This window comes from Scardinius erythrophthalmus (assembly GCF_964197995.2).
Source record: "Scardinius erythrophthalmus genome assembly, contig: HAP1_SCAFFOLD_615, whole genome shotgun sequence".
NCBI lineage: Eukaryota > Metazoa > Chordata > Actinopteri > Cypriniformes > Leuciscidae > Scardinius > Scardinius erythrophthalmus.
The window spans coordinates 1-21,520 of NW_028296006.1; the positions used below are offsets into that span (position 1 = coordinate 1).

General features: G+C 37.7%; 1 protein-coding gene across 2 annotated transcripts; it reads right to left on the reverse strand.

The window, feature by feature from the left end:
* Positions 1-52: 52 nt before the first annotated feature.
* Positions 53-11,751, reverse strand: LOC308686666 (uncharacterized protein). Of its 2 annotated transcripts, XM_081395105.1 has the most exons (10): positions 11,659-11,751; positions 10,842-10,957; positions 9,990-10,055; positions 9,798-9,878; positions 8,465-8,518; positions 7,633-7,698; positions 7,441-7,521; positions 5,129-5,182; positions 3,718-3,816; positions 53-307 (listed from the first exon to the last, which is right to left on the reverse strand). In XM_081395105.1, exons 2-9 carry the CDS (start codon positions 10,875-10,877, stop codon positions 3,802-3,804), a joined length of 453 nt encoding a protein of 150 aa, XP_081251231.1. In that variant the 5' UTR covers positions 10,878-10,957; positions 11,659-11,751; the 3' UTR covers positions 53-307; positions 3,718-3,801. The 2 variants fall into 2 exon arrangements, with proteins under 2 accessions (XP_081251231.1, XP_081251230.1); XM_081395104.1 differs by lacking the exons at positions 53-307; positions 3,718-3,816 and having other exon boundaries at positions 4,949-5,182; positions 11,659-11,739.
* Between the last annotated feature and the right edge of the window lie 9,769 nt (positions 11,752-21,520).

The following is a 21,520-nucleotide window of genomic DNA, read 5'->3' on the forward strand; positions in this document are numbered from 1 at the left end:
TCTGAAGGCGAAAGGGGGTCAAACACAGTATTACTATGGTGTTCCTAATAATCCTTTAGGTGAGTGTATGTGCCTTAAAATGTTCAATTACAGTTGTAACTTCAGCATTTGACCAGCACACTTTTTGTCCTTTCCACAAGGTTTTCAATTCCTGCCTCATGTTCATTCTCTGTACAGAAGAATACATGCTTTAGTAAACTCTAACTATATGAGAGCTCATGTACTTACAATGGTAGTCATATTCAGATTTAAACCTCAGGTACCTTGAGGAACTTCAGTGGTTTCTCGATAGGCATCTTCTGAACACCTGTAGGAAATCAGTTATAGACAGATCAGAAACTCAGATGTAACTCAAACCTGCATCTAGAACTTAAAACTGGTTATACATCTGATCTCTAAAAATTACATTTCAAATGACATTCAAAACATTATTCTGGAGATGGAATGTTGTGTTAAACATCTCCTTTTCAAAGTTTTTGACCAACATGAACATGATAAACTTATTGGTTTGGTACTGATTCCATTCATTTTGTTCTAGAAAAATTGTTATTTATAATAATATCTGATTATTGATAACTGATTTTTACAATTAATGGCAAAAGGAATGTTTAGAAATGTAATTTGATATTATCTACTGGCACACTATAGTATGATATATATATACATACACTATGAACAATTCTAAACGCTTTTGTTTTTGCCCCCATTTTTCATGAGCTGAACTAAAAGTTCTAAGACTTTTTCTATGTACACAAAAGGCCTATTTCTCTCAAATATTGTTCACAAATCTGTCTAAATCTGTGTTAGTGAGCACTTCTCCTTTGCCGAGATAATCCATCCACCTCACAGGTGTGGCATATCAAGATACTGATTAGACAGCATGATGATTGCACAGGTGTGCCTTAGGCTGGCCACAATAAAAGGCCACTCTAAAATGTGCAGTTTTGTGTGGTCTCAGGGGGTCTGGAAACAAGTCATTATCTGGTGTGACCATCATTTGCCTCACGCAGTGCAACACATCTCCTTCGCATAGAGTTGATCAGGTTGTTGATTGTGGCCTGTGGAATGTTGGTCCACTCCTCTTCAATGGCTGTGTTGGATATTGGCAGGACCTGGAACACGCTGTCGTATACGCCGATTCAGAGCATCCCAAACATGCTCAATGGGTGACATGTCCGTTAGTATGCTGGCCCTGCAAGAACTGGGATGTTTTCAGCTTCCAGGAATTGTGTACAGATCTTTGCAGAATAGGGCCGTGCATTATCATGCTGCAACATGAGGTGATGGTTGTGGATGAATGGCACAACAATGGGCCTTAGGATCTCATCACGGTATCTCTGTGCATTCAAAGTGCCATCAATAAAATGCACCTGCGTTGGTTGTCTATAACATACGCCTGCACATACCATAACCCCACCATGGGCCACTCGATTCCCAACGTTGACATCAGCAAACCGCTCACCCACATGACGCCATACACGCTGTCTACCATCTGCCCTGTACAGTGAAAACCGGTATTCATCCGTGAAGAGAACACCTCTCCAAAGTGCCAGACGCCATCGAATGTGAGCATTTGCCCACGCAGGTCGTTTACAACGACCAACTGCAGGTCGAGACCCCGATGAGGACGATGAGCATGCAGATGAGCTTCCCTGAGACGGTTTTTGACAGTTTGTGCAGAAATTCTTTGGTTATGCAAACCGATTGTTGCAGCAGCTGTCCGGGTGGCTGGCCTCAACGGTGTTGGAGGTGAAGATGCTGGATATGGAAGTCCTGGGCTGGTGTGGTTACACACGGTCTGCGGTTGTGAGGCCGGTTGGATGTACTGCCAAATTCTCTGAAAAGCCTTTGGAGACGGCTATGGTAGAGAAATGAACATTCAATTCACGGGCAACAGCAGGTGGACATTCCTGCTGTCAGCATGCCAATTGCACGCTCCCTCAAAACTTGCAACATCTGTGGCATTGTGCTGTGTGATAAAACTGCACATTTTAGAGTGGCCTTTTATTGTGGACAGCCTAAGGCACACCTGTGCAATAATCATGCTGTCTAATCAGTATCTTGATATGCCACACCTGTGAGATGGATGGATTAACTCGGCAAAGGAGAAGTGCTCACTAACACAGATTTAGACAGATTTGTGAACAATATTTGAGAGAAACAGGCCTTTTGGGTACATAGAAAAAGTCTTAGAACTTAGATCTATAATTTTGTTCAGTGAATATAACTGGCTTAAAACCATTTTTCTTTGGTGAAAATACTAACGTAAAATTGCACTACAATATATATTGGTTTAAAATAATAATAAACATGTTCATAAACACAAACTTGTTATGCTGGGTACACACCAAAAGATAATCAGGCTGATTTTGGGCTGATTTCCCCCTTCTGAAAATCCTAGCTGTGTCCCGATTATCTTGATGGTTATAGATTATCTTATCAGATTTTCCCTTGGTGTGAGGTGTGTTAAGAGTGTCCGAACCTGATCGGAAGAACGTCAGAGCCGACCTGATCGCGAATCGCAAATATTCAACATGTGGAATATTTACGATCAGAAATCCTGAAATGTGGGGGGAAGCCCGAGGACAAACACGCGCATGCTCTGGAGATTATCACGTGAAAGGAAACCATATCCAATCAAAAAGCGAGATGAAGGAAGACGGAAGCATAAGAAACGCAGTCATGGCGCAGCACAAACTGAAATTGATGTGGACAGCAGAGATGGAGGATCAGCTTGTTGATTTGTGGCGCAAATGTTTACACAACGTGTTGTGTAAAACATTTCCAAACACTATCATCGCAATTGCTTCCTGCATATCGTCCGCCATGCTTATTCTGAGGTCTCTAGAGTGTTAACAGTCGAGACTCTGGTTGCATGGTCTTTAGGGTTGGGTATCTAGAACCGGTTCCAAAATGCCAAAAACCGGGGATTCGATAAGTCGCGCACACTTCGATTCCGCTTATCGATTCCTTACTTTGGTGATGCTCACATGCGCGAGGTGAATGTCAGTGAGCATTTGTTTACAGTTGTATTGATCTGCCAGGACCTGCCTGCCGCACATGCGCTGTACGTTATATTTACGATGGCGGAGCGCAGCAGACTTTCGAAAGTTTGGTTAAGCTTTTCAAAAAAAGATGAAAATACAGCGAATTGTATCACATGCAAGAAAGACAAACTAGAGCCGCATAATTCTGGATAAAATGAGAACCAGTTTTGTTTAAAATAGAGATCATGAATAAATACATCAGACAATTAATACGAGTCGAGTCTATAATTCCTTAAAGTGTATATATATATATATATATATATATATATATATATATATATATATATATATATATATATATATATATATATATATATATACAGTATATTGTAAATTAAGATGCATTGTCACAGTTTTACTGGTAATAGCCTAAATGTAACAAGAATAAAAGGTAGAAAAAAGTATTTGCTCTCTTTTTTCTCTCCAATAAATATTGGAATCGAAACCAAGAATCGTTAAGAACCGGATTCGATAAGCAGAATCGGAATCGTTAAAATTTAAACGATACCCAACCCTAACGGTCTTTTCACATCATGGCACACCACACACTATATGAGCAAAACGGTTAAATCTAGGATTTTTTGTCCTCATGTTTGTGGTCCATCACATTTTGAAAATCTTATAAGATGTAAAATCTTTTGGTGTGTACCCATCATTAGTTGACACATACCAACATTACTGGAGACGCCTGCAGCTCCAGCAGGAACATCACCTTCAGAACCGCTTTCATCAGGATCACTGGCATCAGAGTCCGTCATACTGATCTCATCTTAAAGAAAAAGAGACATTTAAAACAAGAACATCTTCAGTTTAACCTGTATTGAGAAGTCATTTATGAAACATGACAAATGGCACCGTTTAATAATAATAATCATATTAATAACAACTATAATACTTCACTAAGATCACTATTATTAGAATTATCGCCTAGACAGTGATATACTAATACTGTCAATGAAAAATTAATATTTTATAATGAGTATATTATTTTACAATAAGAGGTTATAATACTTTCTTAATTTCTTCACTTAAGCTGTTATACTGGCAGAAACCTGCAGTTTAAGTGAAAACAGGTTTATAAACGCATCTTATTGAAAAATTGTATTACTACAAAAAATGTGGATATAATGCGAATGTGAAAATAGAGAGTAACTGGTGCTGGTTGCGTTCCCAAATGCATGTTAAACTTATGGCACATGCAGAGATGGAGTTCACTGCATTCATTCCCTGTGAAACGAGGCATGGAAAAAGCCAGATCATGAGCTGATCGAGCGAGCAAAGTGTGCTCTTCAGTTTGAAACACGCAGCACAACAGACTACAGACTTACTTTCTTATCGTCTTTTGCGATTTGATAAGGGCATTGAGCCATATTGTGCTTTTGATTTTAGTATGTTTGAGAGATGCTTTACCAAAGCAATTGCGCAAAACACAAAGACAATTTATGTTATTATGAGGCGTAAAAATATTTTCGGTTCTTTTGGTTCAAACTGTGGAGGGACAGATTAGACTGTGGTCAGTCACTAGAGTAAAGGTAATTAATGGTAACACTATGAATTTTACTCCTCCCAAAAATGCCAAATAATAAACAGGTGACAGCGTATTTTAGGCTATATGACACGTTATAGTGAGATATGACAGCGCTTCTGCAACACGCATCACTGCAGATGAGTAGCTGAGGATCTCTTCAGCATGCTGATGCACAAAATACAAACTAAAAATAAATTAAAGTAAGTCGCAGATGCTCAACACACAGTCATCTTCATTAAAAGTAGTGAGAATAAATGATTTTACCAGTGCTGATGCTACTCTCTCTCCTATTGATCTTAAAATTAGCTGATGATACAAAAAATGCTGCTCATAGCGGTAGCTTTCGATGACGTGAACACCGTTAAATCTGATATAGCGCGGGAATTGAAGATCGGATTTATGTCCGTTTTGTGAAGACACATTTATGTGGCCAAGTGTAAATGGAATTGTTTTGACAATGAAATGACCAGGTGTAAAACAGCCCCAAAGATGATGTGAAAAAGTTCTTTCTAGACTAGCATTTCCTAAAATGATGCAATGCTCTTTTTATTACCATCTCAACACAGTCTTGATCCTCCAATGATGATTGTTCCTTCTCAGGGCTCACCTGAAAGCAAGGCAAAGAAAGAAAAAATAAACATCTATTAGAGACAAAGGATTCAGAGATTCTCCAAATGAAGCAGCACAGATACTTGACTCCATTAACACTGACTGATCACTGTCATAAAACATAAAATTAAAACATTACATTATCAATGATATACTTGAGCAAAAGAAGGCTGATGACGCCAAACTAATTCAGGTATGATGGGACATTTCAAACCACTCAGTATTAATACTGATCAAATTAATGAGATGAATAGTGACTTAAGATTTAAAACACTGTGACATAAGTTGTAATCAAGTATAAAGTTAAAACCCTATAAATATATGGTCATAACCAATCAGGGATGCATGAAAATAAATGCTCATTGATGTTGTCGTTGTCAATCCGATAAGAAAATTAGGCCGCTATATTAACACTAATAAATAATGGATTTCTTCCTTCAGCTTCAGATGTGCGCTGTTCACCGTGATGGTTTTGAAATGTTTGAATCACAAATCTGTGAAATCAGCGCATTGTTACAGGGAGAGTTCGCTTGTGGAATTGTAAGTTGTAATATTTTTTATTTTTGTTATATATCTGATTTATCTCATATAGGATGCATTTGGCTGAGTTAATGAGTGCTACAGTAAACACTTCACTGTAGGCCACACCGGTGGTCAGCAAAACATTAATTATGATTGGGACTGTCATATATACATAACACTATAATGAGCAAACTATTGCATTAAAAACGTCGTGAATTCTTTGGGTTTAGTTGCTGTGTTTCAGCGTGTTGTCCTGGGAGGAGCGCATCCACAACAGGAGTTTCACTATGTAATAGTTGATTACTATTAATAATAGCTCAAGTTAATCTGTGCATGATTTTGTGCAAGTATAAGTTGTAATATTGTGTTTATTTTGTATAAATATCTAATTTATCATATATAGGTTGTGTTCCGTTGAGCTAAAACCATCTAACAAAGCCTCAGGTTTAGGGGTGTTCCTTCAGCTCTTTAGGCCATTTCATTTTAAGTTTAATGTTGTCTAATAACATTTTAATTTCATTTGATTTATTATTATTATTATTATTATTAAGGCAATAGATGTTTTGGTAAAACTTCACAATACATATGTTATTGCATTAACTAACATGAACTAACAGAGAAAAACTTTTGTTAATGTGAGTTAATAAAATATGTGAGTTCATGTTAGTTCACAGTGCATTAAATTAACAGATACAACACTGGATCCTAAAATGTCTTGGAAAATGTTGAGATTAACGTTAAGTAAGATAAACATTAAGTAAATCATGTAGAAGTATTGTTCATTCATTGTTAGTTCATGTTAACTAATACTAACAAGATGAAACCTTTTTATAAAGTATTGCCATTTTTTTATAAAGAAAGTTGGAAATATGAATGTAAAATTTATTTTAGAAGCTAAGAAACCTTACACTGGTTCAAACTAGGCCACTACTGTATATGTTTGATTTATGTTGAAGTGTTTGGGACATTGGCTTTAAAGTCGGCATGAAATGGAAGTTGAGATTGTCATTTTTTCCTTGTTGTGATGTATATCCGAGTGAAACTGCTTCTGAAATTAGAAAAAAATGTAGGGCGGGGCTTGATTTCGTCCTTCGGGAATTGATTGGATCGTTGGAGGTTGGGCGTTGCAAACAAAATGGAGGCAGATTTGAATGCCAGTTTACATTCAGTTGTGGAGGATTTCTCTCCACCGGACTCCCCCACCGTTACCCTCACATGAAGGATTTTTTTATTGAGGAGCCCAGCGACGAGAACAAGGACAAGCAGCTAAATTTTCAGGCAGGAATCAGACCATATTTATATGAGCCTCCCGCGAAACGAGACAAACACCGATAGCCGCACCCTCATGGGCTCTGGCCGCACCCTTTCGCCATGGCACATGACCAAAAGAGAAGAGAGGTCGTTTTCGAGGGGGGAGGGAAGGGTAATGTATTTGATTAAAGATTATAAGGGTACATGAATTTTGAAAAAATAATGAAGTGCACAGATAAATCATTTATAATAAACACTACAATATTACATATAAAAAGAAGATTTGTCAAATTTGATTTCATGCCGACTTTAAATGATGTGCGTTTCGTTTTTGTAATCAGGCTTTCAAAGTATATCAAATTTTGGATTTAGATTCATCGGCTAATATATCAGATATCGGCTTTCGAATATAAAGAATGATCAGTTATCGGCCCAAATGTTCATATCGCTGTATCCCTAATTTAATTTCCAAAAAAACAATACCTTCTGTACATCTCTGGCCTCTGACTGGGACGGGGACGGACTCTTCATTTCGAGAGTGGAGGGTTCAACCTCACTGAGAGTCTACAAAACATAACATTAGACATGAAACAGTGGTGTAAATGTGTGAACACTAGATCTCACAGATGTCTCTGCTTCGTTTGCTCGTTCTCTTCCAGCACAACTCTCACTTACCTTGTCTAGTCCCACAGTCAGAGCAGCACAATCACTGTCTGATGACCACTGGCTCTTATGGCTCATCTGAGAATATGAAATTAAGCGTTACATACAGAAACACTTCACCTAAGAGTTTAAAAAAAGCATTATAAATGGAATATATAAAGGATAATGTACAGTCAGTCAGTAATTAATACAAAATAAACTGACAGGATAATAAGGGTCCTGATACACAGCTACCTATCAATAAATATTTGCACATGAAATACTGATTTGAGATAATATACAAGATTACAAAATAGTTAAAGTTTTCAAATCAATATTTAAATGCTACCACAAGGTAATGTTCACGGCTTTTATGCATCACATTACATGTGTTTTCATTACAGTGTGTCAGGTTGTGTGTAGCTTTACACCAGTTTTATGAGGACACCGTTTTATGAGGACATCATAAGAACAGGTTCCTGATGTTTGACTTGACAGAAGAATCTCAGTGTGTTGTGTAAGTTTGACAGAATCCTGGTCTATGAGGACACAGTTTTATGAGGACATCATAAGAAAATGATCCTGATGTTTGACTTTGACTGAGTGTGTTGTGTAAGTTTGACAGAATACTGGTCTATGAGGACACTAGATTTACTGGGACACTGGTAACTAGATACATTTGGACGGCACTGAGTTCAAGTGTGTGTATGTATGAGAGTGATACGAGACATTGCGCCTGTGCTAGATGTACAGTAAGTGATCGTGACTCACTTCTTACACACACAATCATAATTCAGTGACTGATAACTGTGGCAAATAATCTGTTTCTGAGGAAACAGAGTTATTACATTAACTTATTGGATACCTTTAGAGTTGCTGTATCTTGTTCAGGTTTCATCTGATTCTTCAGAGTTATCATCTGAAAAAAAAAGTAGTAAAAATATATAAAAAAGACAAATAAATAATAATTTTAGTATCACTTATTGAAAGCCAAACAGAGGTTGCTATTTTTTACCAACTTCTTCAATGATTATATTTAATCTGACAAGCACAAATAGTTTTCGCTATTGGTATTAGCCACAATGAGCTGTGAATTATGGGTTATCAGTATCGATCCTAATATTCCATATGTGTGTCCCGGTAAATCTAGTGTCCTCATAGACCAGGATTCTGTCAAACTTACACAACACACTGAGATTCTCCAGTCAAGTCAAACATCAGAACATTGCTCTTATGATGTCCTCATAAAACGGTGTCCTCATAAAACAGGTGTAAGACACACACACACTTGACACACTGTAATGAACATGCATGTAATGTGATGCATTAAAGTCATGAACATTAACTTGTAGGGCTGCACAATGTATTGCTTTATCATTCATACCCATCTGTGGTAGTGACATTGCAGTACAGGCCTCTGTGAAGTCAGGCTATGTAAAGACTCTGCCGTGTTATTTTACAGTTGATTACTCAAGTTCTGTACCTAAATGCTGTTAGACTTACCTGGAATATATGAGGCATTGTTTATTTCACATCTTTGTTCATTTTTTTTATCTCTGCTTGCAATTTATTATTTTCTATGCAGATGCAAACCCCTACAAAATCACACCAATCATTCTAGAATGATTAATTATTTCCAAATAGAGCTATTCAAGACATCTGGTGAAATTGCTTTTCATATTGAAAAACTTTTGTTAATGTGAGTTAATAAAATATGTGAGTTCATGTTCGTTCACAGTGCATTAAATTAACAGATACAACACTGGATCCTAAAATGTCTTGGAAAATGTTGAGATTAACGTTAAGATAAACGTTAAGTAAATCCTGTAGAAGTATTGTTCATTCATTGTTAGTACATGTTAACTAATACTAACAAGATGAAACCTTTTTGTAAAGTGTTGTCATTTTTTTATAAAGAAAGTTGGAAATATGAATGTAAAATTCATTTTAAAAGTTAAGGAATCTTACATTAGGCCACTGTACTATTATGTTTGATTTATGTTGAAGTGTTTGGGACATTGGCTTTAAATGATGTGCGTTTCGTTTTTGTAATCAGGCTTTCAAAGTATATCAAATTTTGGATTTAGATTCATCGGCTAATATATCAGATATCGGCTTTCGAATATAAAGAATGATCAGTTATCGGCCCAAATGTTCATATCGCTGTATCCCTAATTTAATTTCCAAAAAAACAATACCTTCTGTACATCTCTGGCTTCTGACTGGGACGGGGACGGACTCTTCATTTCGAGAGTGGAGGGTTCAACCTCACTGAGAGTCTACAAAACATAACATTAGACATGAAACAGTGGTGTAAATGTGTGAACACTAGATCTCACAGATGTCTCTGCTTCGTTTGCTCGTTCTCTTCCAGCACAACTCTCACTTACCTCGTCTAGACCCACAGTCAGAGCAGCACAATCACTGTCTGATGACCACTGGCTCTTATGGCTCATCTGAGAATATGAAATTAAGCGTTACATACAGAAACACTTCACCTAAGAGTTTAAAAAAAGCATTATAAATGGAATATATAAAGGATAATGTACAGTCAGTCAGTAATTAATACAAAATAAACTGACAGGATAATAAGGGTCCTGATACACAGCTACCTATCAATAAATATTTGCACATGAAATACTGATTTGAGATAATATACAAGATTACAAAGTTAAAGTTTTCAAATCAATATTTCAATATTTAAATGCTACCACAAGGTAATGTTCACGGCTTTTATGCATCACATTACATGTGTTTTCATTACAGTGTGTCAGGTTGTGTGTAGCTTTACACCAGTTTTATGAGGACACCCTTTTATGAGGACATCATAAGAGCATGTTCCTGATGTTTGACTTGACAGAAGAATCTCAGTGTGTTGTGTAAGTTTGACAGAATCCTGGTCTATGAGGACACAGTTTTATGAGGACATCATAAGAGCATGTTCCTGATGTTTGACTTTGACTGAGTGTGTTGTGTAAGTTTGACAGAATACTGGTCTATGAGGACACTAGATTTACTGGGACACTGGTAACTAGATACATTTGGACGGCACTGAGTTCAAGTGTGTGTATGTATGAGAGTGATACGAGACATTGTGCCTGTGCTAGATGTACAGTAAGTGATCGTGACTCACTTCTTACACACACAATCATAATTCAGTGACTGATAACTGTGGCAAATAATCTGTTTCTGAGGAGCACTGGTCGCATGGCACTGCTTATGCATGGAAACCCTGAACTCACCTTTATAATGATTGCTGAATCTGCCCTGGAGCTCATCTGTGTCTGTAAACGGCATGCCCTCTTCCAGATCTTGATCTTCTCCTTCACTGACTCACTTCAGCCATCATCCCATGTGTCTGCGCGCATAGAAAAAGACTCTCACGACCATTGCATTTCATTTGACCTATTATTCAAAAAGCTTGTTTTAAATAAATTGATCAATTATGGTAAACAGCATTCAAGTTATTTTAATACTTTATTATATGATATTTAAGGAATATGTTAATTGATAATAACTATTCATTCATAGATTTCATTCACAATTAATATTATAGGCAATAATAGTGACAGTATTAATAAGACTGAATCAAACAGAGTTCTAATAATATTCAGAGTAGCCTATATTTTATTATAGTCAGGAGTAATAAGAGCACATATTTGTGTCTTAATGTGTTTAAAGCAAGCATAACTGTAGTAATATTAACAGTAGCATATCAGGATACTGTACTGGGTGAAATAGCCTCCCCTTCACATACTGAAACGTTAGTCATGCCAACGCGTTATTATGATGGCTAGACTATTTTATGAGATCAGAAAAGGTAGCAGTTACAAATATAGTGCAATCGAAAACGAGTTTAAAATGACAAGCATCGCTGATTCCCTCATGTCAGTCTGTAAACAGAATCACTAACTTATAGGTCCGCTAGCACGGTTAGCATCACGCGCTAGCTGCTTTCTAACTGTAAAACGAGCAGCGAAGAGCATACAGAACATGCACAAACAAGCCAACCGGACCCACGTGCTATTAGAGAAGCAATTAAACAACATTATAACTTACCTTTTGGATAACAGTTGCCTTCATCAGGTCCACAGATGTCTTCTCAGGTGCAGAGTTTGTCCAGTCCAAACAGGAAATGACGTGACGACGAATGACTACACCTCTGATTACGTTGTACTTATCATAATATAAACGGGATTTTATTTATTTATTTATCATATATTTAATGCACAATTAATAAATTACAGGCAAAAATACTTAAATAATTAGTATTTTGCATTAGTTGCTACACATTTTAAAGCTGATTGAAGCTCCGCCCACTGGCGCCATCTTGTTTTCGCGATCTCCCGCCTACCGGTACCGATCTGACCAATCACTAAAGCTGATTGAAGCTCCGCCCATTGGCGCCATCTTGTTTTCGCGATTTCCCGCCTAGCGGTATCGATCTGACCAATCACAGGCCCCAAATAATACACTTGTGTGAAAGATGCAAATTTTTGATGACACGGGTGTAATACCAGGACCTGGCTACAGGGGCGCACTCTCGAAATCAGGGATACACTGTGTATGGTAAAATTTCAGGGTTTTGTGGTATGTAAGGACATGGCGCCAAACTTTGAGAGGGAGCGTCTGGAACGTAGTAAATGACATCTACGCTGTCGGATTTATGAGGACATGGCCTCTGTCCTCATAAACCCAAATGTCCCCATAGTGCTGGTGCGTATTCAGGTCAAAAGTCCTCGTAAACCACAAAAACAAACACACACACACACACACACACACACACACACACACACACACACATTTATCTCTTATTCTGTATTGTAAAAAAAAAACAAACAAACAAACAAACAAACAAAAAAGCAAATCGCAATGTACCTCATGGCCAAAAGGTAACAGTTGCCTAGTAATCTATACTGCTTTAATATCACTAAAACCTGTGCTCACTGACTAATTGGGACACTTGTTAGTCTTCTTGCCTTAAAGCTTTAATAAGACTGCATTTTATTGTGAAGAGTTCAGAAGTTTTTAACTATTTTCATCAGACTTTTGTCTCTAAACTTTAAGAGCATCATTTTGAATCATGTTTCTCACTAGCAAAAGGGCTTTGGTGACATTCCTGATTGCGGCCTGTTCTCATTGTTAGCAGCTTTATACCCTCAAGACTTGGTAGAGCTAAAGATCTTTCTTTATGAAGAACTATGGAAAACATTTCTGAATCTTTTCAGCAGGACAGTGTGGAAATATTTTTTTCCTATACAAGAAATACAAGAGGAATTATAGAACACATTCCAAATTTAATACAAGTTAAGCTCAGATTCATTAATTAATTTATTTATTGTTTGTTGTAATTAACATAATGCCACAAATGTTGTGGATTGATTTTAACTTGCATTGAACCCGGAATATTCCTTTAACAGAATTAAATAAAAATGAAACTTTTAACATGACATTATTTTGAACCAATATAAAGTTCATAAATTGGTTAGCCAGTCAACCATTGTGAGGTTGGCATTACATTTACTGAAGCTACTCCAATAGAATAATATGCTTTAGCACAAGAACCATGAGTATCCATCAATGTTAATATTTCGTTAAGCGAGTCTTGGTTTCCAAAACGTTTCTTGCATTTCGAAACTACAGTAAATAATAATATCTTACCTGAAAATCCTTGGGGATGAATGCAATAAAAGCCATTTTTCTTTATTAGGTATTTTCTCCTGGCCCTCTCTTTCTTTCTCCTTTGCTACATGCCAGTAACCCAACACCACCAGAAACAAACGAACAGCTCTGGCACTAGTGAAAATCCTCAAAATGTTTTTCGCTATGAGACACTTTTTTAATTTCTTTATAGATATATAACTGTGTGCTATAGTGAAGCGAAGGCTGCTAATCGATATTATCTTATTGGGTGTGTGGTTTTGGTCAAATATCTCTCTTGGTTGTGCCTCAGGTGAGGGGCAGCAGACTAATAAAGCATGTTGTGTCTCAGGGGCAGAAGCAGGGATGAGTATGGATTAGTCAGTGTACCCTTCCTGTGAAAATACAGTATAGCTCAAATCTGGATCTCTCTCTCTGTCTCTGTATGGAAGGCTTTATTCATGTCCTAATGGAGCAGAGAGTCAGCACATGTCAAATAGAGATGAAGGGGGTCTGCAGAAATGCTCTCCTGCCTGTATGTTTGTCCTTGGTTAAGTCGGATTGCCTGTGGCTGATGTCTGAGGAAAGTTATGAAAGAAGCCATTCTGTTTAGTAGCTCTGAACTCAGAGATTGGGACACTGAACTATGCTTTAGTATCATTTATGGTGTATTTAAAGACAGCTTATTGTAAAGGGTTTACATATGTGTATTATTAAACCTTTATGTACTGAAAAAACAAAACAAATGAAACACCAAAATGATTTAAAGGGTGTTTCTGAAGGTTTTAACAATAATAATATATACAGATTTGTACTGTAATATCCAGGTTTTCCTGTTTTCTCTTTAATAAATAGATATGCTCAAATGCACTTCAAAAACAGCTCAGAGAGACAAAGAAAGAAGGGGAAGTAAGACATAAAGTGTGTGCCACTTGCAAGCCAAGCTGTTATTACAGTCTAGAGCACCCTGTCATAAATACTCATAATTAGATGCTTCCAGAGACCTAATAATTTTACCATGTAACACAAAGTATCTTGAGTGGCAGAGTTACTTTCCTCTCTCCTCAGCTTTATTTACTGCTAAAGTGAGCCAGTAGTCTGTTTCTCCTTATAACTCGCTAATGGAAGGGTTGGTTAGTACAGTAGCTGATGGCACCCTATATGATTTCTCCTTTCAGTGGTGTAATCTGAGCAAGTCCTGTGTTCATGTTTTCACAAGTAAACGCCACTCTGTTCCACTCCAGTGCTTCAGACCTCTTTTATGAGCCTATGAAAATTTCAGCTGCTTTTTTGACGTTAAGAAAAAAAAAAAAAACAGAAAAGAAAAAAACACGTAGCCAGCGCTGCACAACTCTTTCTTTTTTGGACAAAGGACCTTCATCAAATATCATTCAACCTAACAAAGTGTCCTTCACACCATTTTATACTTATTTGCAAGATATAAGTTCATCTTCAGATCTTACTGGCCAGGAAGGCTACATTAAATGTTAAGAGCATATTGGTACTGTATGTTAGCATTGTGCCTTTGTACCTGCATCCAGCATGTCTTTGTGAAGCATTAGCTGAAGCAGTCCAGGAGTTCTCCCTGTCTCCCACATCAAAGCTTCTCACATCTTCCGTCCAGGTCCAGCCACAGTCCAACTAGCCTATAATGCCAATTTTATAGTGCAAGTTTCAGCAGCTCTTCTCAGCTCTGAGTACATGGAGCATGTTTAGAGTGTCACCCAATGATGCTAGCAGTTGGTCCATATCATTCTTTTCTGAGAAGAATCACTCTAGTGTCTACTATGGTATGGAACATTAGACCATGGTTGTGGCTCAAGGTCTGCTAAGCCAAAAGTATGTTTCATTTGTTTGCTTGAAACAGGTTCTTAGGTTTTCAGTCTTCATGCAGTCCATGTATGCCTACATCATTACCAAAGCAACCCATGCAGATAGATTGGTTATGTTTGGACACACACATCTTATTTGATCACTTGCAATTAATAGTGAGGACAGTCTGCCTGAAAAGATATGATTTGAGAAACACACACAGCCTAAGACATTTTTTCTACTATTTAAAAATACCAATAAAGACAACAGAAGGGGAAGGTGAAAACAACAAAAATGGATATGTGAGGTCAGAACTTCAAAGCAGAAGGAAGTTGTAGTGTGCATGTATTGAATATGAGTTCATGGTAAGAGTATACTTAAAAGGCTAGAATGCTCTATGTAAATGCGGGACGTAATGATGGGGAAAAACAAAGCATTTCTCAAATTTTAGACTGCATGCACAGTATGAGGAGATCATATTATATATATATATACACACACTCACCTAAAGGATTATTAGGAACACCATACTAATACTGTGTTTGACCCTTTCGTCTTCAGAACTGCCTTAATTCTACGTGGCATTGATTCAACAAGGTGCTGAAAGCATTCTTTAGAAATGTTGGCCCATATTGATAGGATAGCATCTTGCAGTTGACGGAGATTTGTGGGATGCACATCCAGGGCACAAAGCTCCCGTTCCACCACATCCCAAAGATGCTCTATTGGGTTGAGATCTGGTGACTGTGGGGGCCATTTTAGTACAGTGAACTCATTGTCATGTTCAAGAAACCAATTTGAAATGATTCAAGCTTTGTGACATGGTGCATTATCCTGCTGGAAGTAGCCATCAGAGGATGGGTACATGGTGGTCATACAGGGATGGACATGGTCAGAAACAATGCTCAGGTAGGCCGTGGCATTTAAACAATGCCCAATTAGCACTAAGGGGCCTAAAGTGTGCCAAGAAAACATCCCACACACCATTACACCACCACCACCAGCCTGCACAGTGGTAACAAGGCATGATGGATCCATGTTCTCATTCTGTTTACGCCAAATTCTGACTCTACCATCTGAATGTCTCAACAGAAATCGAGAGTCATCAGACCAGACAACATTTTTCCAGTCTTCAACTGTCCAATTTTGGTGAGCTCGTGCAAATTGTAGCCTCTTTTTCCTATTTGTAGTGGAGATGAGTGTTACCCGGTGGGGTCTTCTGCTGTCCCATACACAAAAGAAATATATTTGAAATATATTTTCAGAATATATTTTGGAATATATGCAAATATTTGAAATTGGCCCAATATATTTCATACTTATATTTCATATATTTTTTGTTATATTTCAGAATATATTTCAATGTATTTGGAATATATGCCACATATATTTTTGACACTTTTGGGGACCCATACAGAAAAAAATACATTGAAATATATAATGAAATATAACAAAAATATATTAATTATAAGTATGAAATATATTTATTGGGCCAATTTCAAATATTTGCATATATTCCAAAATATATCCTGAAAATATATTTCAAATATATTTCTTTTGTGTATAGGGTAGCCCATCCGCCTCAAGGTTGTGCGTTTTGTGGCTTCACAAATGCTTTGCTGCATACCTCGGTTGTAACGAGTGGTTATTTCAGTCAAAGTTGCTCTTCTATCAGCTTGAATCAGTCGGCCCATTCTCCTCTGACCTCTAGCATCAACAAGGCATTTTCGCCCACAGGACTGCCGCATACTGGATGTTCTTGCCTTTTCACACCATTCTTTGTAAACCCTAGAAATGGTTGTGCGTTAAAATCCCAGTAACTGAGCAGATTGTGAAATACTCAGACCGGCCCGTCTGGCACCAACAACCATGCCACGCTCAAAATTGCTTAAATCACCTTTCTTTCCCATTCTGACATTCAGTTTGGAGGTCAGGAGATTGTCTTGACCAGGACCACACCCCTAAATGCATTGAAGCAACTGCCATGTGATTGGTTGATTAGATAATTGCATTAATGAGAAATTGAACAGGTGTTCCTAATAATCCTTTAGGTGAGTGTATATATATATATATATATATATATATATATATATATATATATATATATATATATATATATTCATAAAAAGTGTTACAGTTTAGCCTTTGAGTTGTTTAGATTGTTCAGTTCTTTCTTCCTGTGGTAGCTTGACTATGCCAGAGTTTTTCAAAAGCCACTATAAACTTTTCAATGTCCTCTTTCATATCAACGTGGATGCAACAGTGTTACTCAGGCCATCAGGCTTGGAGAGAACATTAAACCAGTGCTGGTCATCCTGCTCTTCACAGGTCATTGTGCTATCAGGCAAGGATACAACTGAACACATGCTACAAAAATACGAATTCTACAGCACACATAATGGGTTGCCACAAATAAACAGCTTTGGTAACTGAAATGGCACAATAATCCAATATTCACTAAGGCACTACGCAATGGTATTTTTTTCACACAGAGATTCTTGAAAATTTCTGTACAAGTTGTTTTCTGGCATTGCATGATTTTGTTCATCCATGCTGCTAGACGTTTCCCATATTCTTTGCTTTTATAGACGGTATGCACATCATATCACAGTAGGAGAGAGTCACCCACTGAGTGGCAAAAAGACTGAGTGGCAGCATTGGTGTTCAGCTTGAATGCCGCAAAAAACACACAAAACACATCTAAAATGGGAAAGAGTTTGTGATTGACTGTACAAATAGATTCAACAAGAAATCTGAGCTTTTACAGCCGAAAGCTACAGAAAAGAAAAGAAAAGAAAAGAAAAGAAAAGAAAATGGATTCACAGAAACATTATATTGATATTGAAACAACCAGAATATCCATTGATGTCATAATATCCAAAAAGAATATTCAAAAGTGACATAAAAGTCACTTTTATGCAATCTTGAAGTACGACCAAGTGTCAAGTCAAATTTGTTAGCTCTTCACAAAACACATTTATTCTGAACGGCTTTACATAATTCATAATGTTATGTCTATGATGGCTTTGTCACTAGTGCTTTAACAAATTTTAGGGCTGGGAGATATGATGATATATATAACAATGATACAAGTGATCATCCAGATTTATATCTACATATATTGTATTTATAGTGTTGTCTAGCAGATAAAGCTCTCACAGGCTTTGATTTATGTATTTCCACAGCATCAAAATCAGGTACAAAGGTCAGGAAACCCAATTCCTGGCCAAATGTCAATGTCCAGGACCACTGGTTATTTGGTAAGATGTAAGGAACACTGTCGAGTCCAACTGCCTTTAATTTGAACCGTTAAAGGGTTAGTTCACCCAAAAATGAAAATTCTGTCAGTAATTACTCACCCTCATGTTGTTCCAACCCCGTAAGACTTTCGTTCATTTTCGGAACACAAATTAAGATATTTTTGATGAAATCTGAGAGCTGGATCACTCCTCTTGCAGGCTTATGGACACCTTAACTTGCTGGCCCAGAAAATGTATTAAAGACATTGTTAATATAGTCCAAGTGACTCCAGTGGCTCAATCTTAAGTTTATAAAGCGACGAGAATACTTTTTGTGCGCAAAATCAAACAAAAATAACGACTTTATTCCACTTTTCATTTCCTTCTCTCTGGAGAGAGGAGTGATCCAGCTCTCAGATTTCATCAAAAATATCTTAATTTGTGTTCCGAAGATGAACAAAAGTCTTACAGGGTTGGAACAACATGAGGGTGAGTAATTACTGACAGAATTTTCATTTTTGGGTGAACTAACCCTTTAATTGCAGTTTCCCCTATTAAATCTAGTCATGCTGCAGGATGTTTTGCCACTCAGTTCAGCCGAGGGGGTGTGTACCGGCGGGAATGTGACGTCAATGCATACCCTCTATTCACACACATCCTGGACAGGCCCGTAAAGACAGAGTGACGTCACTATATGGCATCTACCAAACTTGTTGCGAAGCCCCGCTCTTTCATCTTTCTTTTTATGTTAAACAACTGTGTATTGCGTAAGGTACCACTAAGCATAATTTTGTTGTTTGCATGGATTGTCAGTAGCCCCTTAGTCTCGGTATTGTTCCAGTTCACAGCCATTGTTATTTTCTTTTTACGTCATTGTCTGTATACAAACTTTCCCCTTCTTCCTGTTGTCAAATAGTCATAAAATACCTGATGCCTGTTCACACTCACATGCTCCGTAATTGGTCCCGATAATGTTACTAGGGTCTTGATATGAAGATTGAATTTTCCAGCATTCTGACTCCAGTTTGCATTCACATAGAAAGCTCTCCAGTGATTTGACTGTAGTTTTCTGAAATCCAGTGTGAATGTAGCTTACTGTATTTTAAGGGCATTTTGTTAGTCGGACCCCAATATAAACATTTAGCTACTTCCATTTAAGGCTGACTGACTTCACTCTTTTAAAGTGGTAAAAAGAAGACAGCATTCAACAACAATTCAGATTCAGTGGTCCACAGAATTCAAACCAGCATTTGTGTCCCAGCTAAAGATCTCCTTTGTGAATTCATACATGACAAGAAGAGTGCAGACCCAACCAAGAAAACATGATACAGTACACAAACATCTTCCTTACAGTTCAGAGGGGCATGATTGCAAACCAAGTGGACATCAGAGAAAAGACATTTCATTGAAAACATACAGTAAATGGTTCATAAATGTTCAAGTTTAAAATTAGCGTTTCATGTTATTTAGCTGCACAAAGACTATGTGCAAATGTGTTTTTACGACTCCCTGTGGTAGTGCCGACTCTGAATCTGTGAATAGGTTGCATAGGATGAGTCTATTTAATCATCCCGTCACCTACAGGTTTTCTTTCCAGCTTCTGGCAGCTTTGTAGTCATGTGACTTAATGTGGACTCTGGCTCATGGGCAGGCCAGGGAATTGTACAGTTATGATTTCTGAACACACTCACATTATAATCAGTGTAAGGCTTACTTTAGCCCCTAATCCTTAAGTGGATAAGCTAAGCTTTAATTAGGCTAATCAGCAGTATAATTAGCTCCAATTACATTTTATTGGCCAGATAACAACATATCTTTAAGTGGGCTTAAACAGCATTGCAAAAAAAGTGTGTTACATGAGAATGCAGTGGCATCTTCACAATCTTTTCACAAGCTCTATATATACAGTATGTACGCTAAAGTGCATTTTTGTTGTTTAAAAGCTTTGTCTTTTTTGTCAGTTTGCTGTGATGCTGTCAGGTTTGTGGACCAGTTTTGTGCTAGAGTTTACTGTGGATCACCTTGACAATAAGGAGGTTCACTCATCTGCCATGGCTTGACAGCGTGTCAGCAGTTTGGTCACTTAGTTCATTAAGCCTAGCGAGATGTGCATTGGTGCATTGAGGGTGAACCCAATCCTGGCCTGACAGCAAGATGGTAGCCCTCCAACTTCTAAGTGTTTATGGAGGATTTCGGAGACACAAACTTATTTTGCCTTTGTTGCTTGCACATTGTGACTCTTGGGAATCATAGTCTCTTTCTCAAAACCCATTGAAAAAAGTGTGTGTTTATCCTTTCAGGCCTGCTGTAGTAAGTATATGTTCATGAACAGCTTTGTTGAGAAAAATGATTCAATTCATTAACCACAGACTATTCTGTCACCGCTTTTGGACACACAATCATCATTTATAAAAATCAGTGTGTGCAGTACAAAAAAATAGGATGAGCAGCAGGACAGGATCTTGTCAGTTCTTCATTGGTCACTGCAAAGACAATGAGAGCTGACATCACTGACCTCCTCTAATAATTTCAAACATGTAAGTTGACTTTGGGTTGGTAGAGCCATTAACTCAGCAAGGAGTTGAGTCGCTGTGGGTGTTAACACCCACCTGCTGAAAGACTTGGGCTGAGTTCCAATTCACTATTTTATGCCCTTTACTCGCTAACTTCCCTCCATCTCACAGACTCGTATTGCTTACGTTACTTGAGTGCCCACTATTGGCGGAACCCTTACAATGGGTTTAAATGGACAGCCCTATGCCCTTGATCACTTGGAATGTATTGTTGGATTGTGGTATATGAATTGTGTGTATGAATAAACTCGCTCCCTCTCTCAAAATCGAGAGGGTCAGGGGTCTGTCCTTCCCTCGTCCACTTGACGAAGTGAAATGCTCTTCAAAATGGGATGGGGGGGGGGGATCCCCTTAGGGGAAGCGCTTAGGGAACATTGCAAGTGTCTAAAAACGAAGTGGAATTGTACCCCACGTCATACACACTGGCTCTCTCTGATTCTCCAGCAACTATGTAAATGAGCCTTGAAATCGACAGAAAAATCGTCTAGTGCGACGCTTGCTTTATTTATACACTATATGAAAGCTAGTCAATCCCCTAATAAGCACAAAAAATGTAGCACAAAGGAACACTGGGAGCATACGGGAAAATATACTACTCATAATCTGCACCTAATAACCTTAAGCATATTTACGTACATTCATTACTCATACATGCAT